The 4,919-nt window shown below is 35.1% G+C and overlaps 1 protein-coding gene across 1 annotated transcript in view; it reads right to left on the minus strand.

The window, feature by feature from the left end:
- Nucleotides 1–4,919, minus strand: part of Znf236 (zinc finger protein 236) — a gene marked incomplete at its 5' end in the record, with an annotated part of 117,689 nt that overhangs the window by 82,053 nt on the left and 30,717 nt on the right. Inside the window, 2 exons of the mRNA XM_033757385.1 lie at nt 492–695; nt 3,594–3,737. Coding sequence (XP_033613276.1) covers nt 492–695; nt 3,594–3,737 — 348 coding nt within the window. The remainder of the gene's footprint in view (nt 1–491; nt 696–3,593; nt 3,738–4,919) is intronic.

Raw genomic sequence — 4,919 nt, forward strand, 5'->3', positions numbered from 1 at the left:
TATATATTTCTACCATATCTTTCAAGAGGAATGGATATAAAGTTCTAAAAATCTACTTTGAAAAGTATAAGTTCACTTAAGAATAAAAAAGGGGGCCAGGGATTTAGCTCAGTGGTTCTGCCACCTGCTTTACAAGTGCAAGGTCCTGAGTTTGAACCCCAGTACCAAAAAAAAAAAGGAAAAAAGAAATGGATACTCTATAAACTGGGAGCCAAAATAAACTTTTCTTCTATTTAAAAAAAAAAAAAAAGGATTAGAAAGAGGGCTTTCAGTTTTTTTAATGCAGATTAATTCATTTAGAATTCTGTACTGTCTATAGCTAATTCAACAAGCAAATGCTGTTTCACTATAATCTTTTTCAATATAGCCACATTTTAAATCAGGATACTTTCACTCAGACAAGCCCTGCAAAATCTCTTTCAACTACTATTTCTTGTTTCTTCCCAAGCATAAGTGTGAAAGCCTCACGCCAGCAGGTAAACGTGCTTCACCTGTAGAATGTCCTGGTTGATGCCCACTGTGATACTTAGTTGCTGCCCAGGCTGTGGGGACTGCTGTGACTCCACCGGCCCTGGCTCTGAGAGTTCCAGGAGTTGCTGGATGACATCAGTCACTGCCTGTGAATTCTGCTGACTTGAGGCTGAGGGGCCCTGGGCTTCTGTCTGCTGAAGAGGTAAGGTCTGAAAGAGCGTGGCCTGAAACAAAGCAACATTTTCATTAGAAATATAATTTTTATCAGTGCAATGAGAAACCAATCAGTTCAATGCCTCACTGATTTTTGTGGTAGGCAAAACACTGGCTCTTAAAAGAATATGCTCGATGAACTGTTCTACTCTGACTTTCTAGGAGTTTTTATGTAGAGACTCGATTCAAGATGGCAGACTGAGCACATTAACCTTCATTTTCCTAGTACTAATTAAAACAAAGTGAATGGATTTTAAAAGCATAAAGATACAAAAAGAAAAAGAAATAATGAAACTAGAGTGTTAAAAAAATACTCAATTTATTTTTGAAAAGTGGACAACTTGAAGAATAAATCTACACCAAAAAAATTTAAGGCAGGGCTATGCTGGAAGAAGCCAGATTCCTGCAGAAGCCAATGGATCAGAAATGTCATATCCAAAAGGCTATGAGAACAGTAAAATTATTCCTTCTGGTACTACAGAATGGACACATCTATCCACTGATACAAAATACACTACACTGAGGGAAAGCCCTTATGTGAACTATGGATTTTAGTTAGTAATTAATATATCCATATTCATTAACCAATTACAATAAATATACCACACCAATATGAAGTGTTAATAATAGGGGTAATGGGAGTGTCTCTGTACTTTGTGCTCAAATTTTCTAAAATTAGTCTCTATTTTAAAAAGATAATAAAGAACCTCCTTGCCATCCTCACAGAACAAATGCCAGTTAGGCACTCTGAGGTAAAAAATGAGGGCCTGCCTTTATCAAAATAAAAATAATGAACTATTGGGGAGAATCTGTGCATCTTATGTGGCACTTAAGTTCCACAGAATGAGATTTTTTTGTGTTCTGTCACCAGGTCCCCCATAGGTAAGAGCAGGTTCCCTAGCCACTCAGAGGCTAAGTGGTCTGACCATCTGTTCCTAGAAAACTCACACACAGAGGCTCACTGCTGCCTCTTGTGAAACACAAAAAGCAATCAAAGATTAGAAGGAGGGAAAGAAGAGGAAGACTACTAAGGCATAAGGCATAGTCAACAGAAAACTTTTAAAAAGAAAATGATAATTAACTGTCTTTGAAAAACAAAAAATCAGATCACAACAGATCTCTCAAAATTTAAAATATTACTATGAAAGAAAAATATCAAAATGAATTACACAATAAAGCTGAAGGAACCTCTCAAAATAAGCATAAATAGGATAAGAAAGAGAAAGTGTAAAAGGCAAAATAAGAGACATGAAGAATCAACCCATGAGGCTGACTATTGGTTCCTAGACAATTCTAAAAGAATATATCAAACTTTGGTAGGCATGGTGGCACACACCTATAATCTCAGTTCCTCAGGTGGCTGAGACAAGAGAATTCAAAGTTTTAAGGCCAGAAAAGAAGCGAGAGGAATGAGGAAAAAAAGAAGAATAAAGATATATTATATAGCCATACAAATTCCCTATGATGAATGCTATCTTTATGTAAATCGTAAGTGTATCAATAAAATTAATTTAAAAAAAGAAAATCAAGACCAGCCTGGGCAATTTATCAAGACCCTGTCTCAAAAAAAAAAAAAAAAAAAAGTAGAACTGGGAGTGCAACTCAGTGAAGACTACAGAACAATATCAGGCAAACTCCAGCACTCTAAATCCCTAAACTGTATTTTCTGGTTTGTATTAAGAATATAAAATTTGGTCAGGCATGGTGGTACATGCCTGTAATCCGAGCACTCAGGAGGCTGAGGCAGGAAGATCGCTGTGAGTTCAAGACCAGCCTGGGCTACACAGTGAGTTCCAGGACAGTCTAAACTACATAGTGAGACCCTGCCTCAAAAAAAAACACACACATACACACAATTTAAAGCATGAACTGAATTATTATTCCAGGTTATTTACTACCTCTATACAGTATTTTGATTTGAATATTGCCAAAGGAAATGGTGAAAACTCATTATTTGGTTGGTTTAAACATTGAAATAATTATTTATTTTTTTAAATTAAGTCCAAAATAAATTTTTTTCTAGACTTAATTATAGTTCTTTACTTACTAATTTATTTAATTTAATTATAGTTCTTTAATTACTAGTTCTTTAGTTTTGTTTTACAGCATTCTTCCTAATGAAGGATAAACTCAGGAATCATCCCAAACTGCAAAACTATGATAAAAGAAAAAAATAATCACTAAAACTGAATGTCATATTTAAAAAGCAAACACTAACTAGCTTATATGTCATATTGTTAGAGATGGCTGCTAGTTTAAACACAAATTACCACTAACTCTTTTCACAGACACACGAAAACTTCTAGTGCTGCTTTTATACTACTACATCCTAAATTTATCAGATTCTTCGAGGAGGTGATATAGAGTTACCAATTAAGTCTGAGTTATGGAATCCTAGGTGCAAAAAAAAAAAAACACACATTGTGTGCACACATATGTATCTCTGTGTGGGTTGTGTGTGCACACACACACAACATATGAGTTTACATATGCTGAAAAATAAAATTTAGCATCCCAAAACTCCAAAACTTTAGAATAACTACTGCTACAATAGAAAATAAGAAATATCACCTTAAAAAGGTGACTAACACTTACATTAATATGTAGAGATAAATATTCAACAATCATCAATAACACTGAAAGAATTGTAATTTCATAAATTAATGATTACTCCTCATCTTATTTTTACAGGTTCAGGTGACAGTCCATAAATCATGATCATCTACCATTAATCTAAAGTTTAAAAAGACTGGCTTTCTTTCATTAATTAAAAAAAAATAGCACTTAGTCTTCATAGAAAAATTTCATAGTACCTTTTTGGTTCTAAATATTTAATTTTAAAGATCGTATTTTAAATGACAGATTTTAGTTTTTAAAGATCCTTTGAAAAACTAGAATACTATACTTACTGTTATAACATGTGCAGTCTCCGTAGAACTTGTGGAATTAGCGGGACCACCCATATGCATCTTGCTGATATGAGTATTTAAGCTACCTAAACTTTTAAATACACAACTACATTCTGTACAATTATAGGTAGGACCATTCTTGACCTTAAAAAATAAAAAAAAAATTATTTCTTTACAAATAATTACAACTAATCATATTTTCCTATTCCATTCAAATAAAATAACCTAGCCTTTCAACATTAATTTTTTTCTTTTACATTGGACAGCTCTAGAATCAATGACCCAACATTTAATAAATATTGCTAGTATAAGATTAGTTGAAATTTCACAATCATTTCTGTACAAAGGAAATGGCTCAGCTCTGCATGGTGGCACACAACTATAATACCAGCACTCTAGGAGGCTGAGATAGAAGAAGCACAAATTCAAACTCAGCATGGACAACTTAGCAAGACCCTGTCTCAAAATAAAAAACAAAAGGCCTGGGGATATAGCTCAGTGGGAAGGCCCTGGGTTCAATCCCAAGCGCCAAAATGAAAAATGAAATGGCTCTATTAGGAAAAAAAGACATCTTCTAGCTCTTGTGATTTAATAAAAAATAAAATGTCTGGCATGTGTTCTCAGTTTACTACATGATTAAATATTATGTTCAATAATAAAAGTAGACAATTATTATTATTTGGGGGGGGTTAACAGGGTCTCACTATGTAGTTGAGACTGACCTTGAACTCACTACATAGCCCAGGCTGGTCTCGGGCTCACAGTGACCCTTCTGCCTCAGCCTCCTGAGTGCTGGGATTACAGGCATGTACCACCATGCCTGGCTAGACAATTATTTATAAATATTTACCTTTTGGGGGCCTAACATGCAGGTTGAGAAAGATGGTCACACTACATATAAATTTTCCACCCCCAATTCTGATAATTCTTATCAATAACTAATTTTTCCTTTTTTGGGGGTGGTACTGAGGATCAAACTCGGACCCTTGCATTTGTGAGGCAGGTGCTAGAACCACTGAGCTAAATCCCCCGCCCTGACTAATTTTTAAACTATAACAAAGCCAAAAGCTGATTCTAGAAAACGATAAAATGAACAAGAACATTTATAAACAGAATAAATGTCTGAACTATTCCATTACTCAAACTCAACTTTAGTAATCATTGCAGCTGTGAAGTCTAGTTTAAAACTTCATTAGCCGGGCGTGGTGGCACACTCATGTAATCCCAGCACTCGGGAGACTGAGGCAGGAGGATCACTGTGAGTTCGAGACCAGCCTGGGCTACATAGCGAGTTCCAGGCAGGTCAGTCTCAACTACATAGTGAGA

Source organism: Fukomys damarensis, unplaced genomic scaffold, assembly GCF_012274545.1.
Source record: "Fukomys damarensis isolate Sample0158 unplaced genomic scaffold, DMR_v1.0_HiC HiC_scaffold_30, whole genome shotgun sequence".
In the NCBI taxonomy this organism is placed as follows: Eukaryota; Metazoa; Chordata; class Mammalia; order Rodentia; family Bathyergidae; genus Fukomys; species Fukomys damarensis.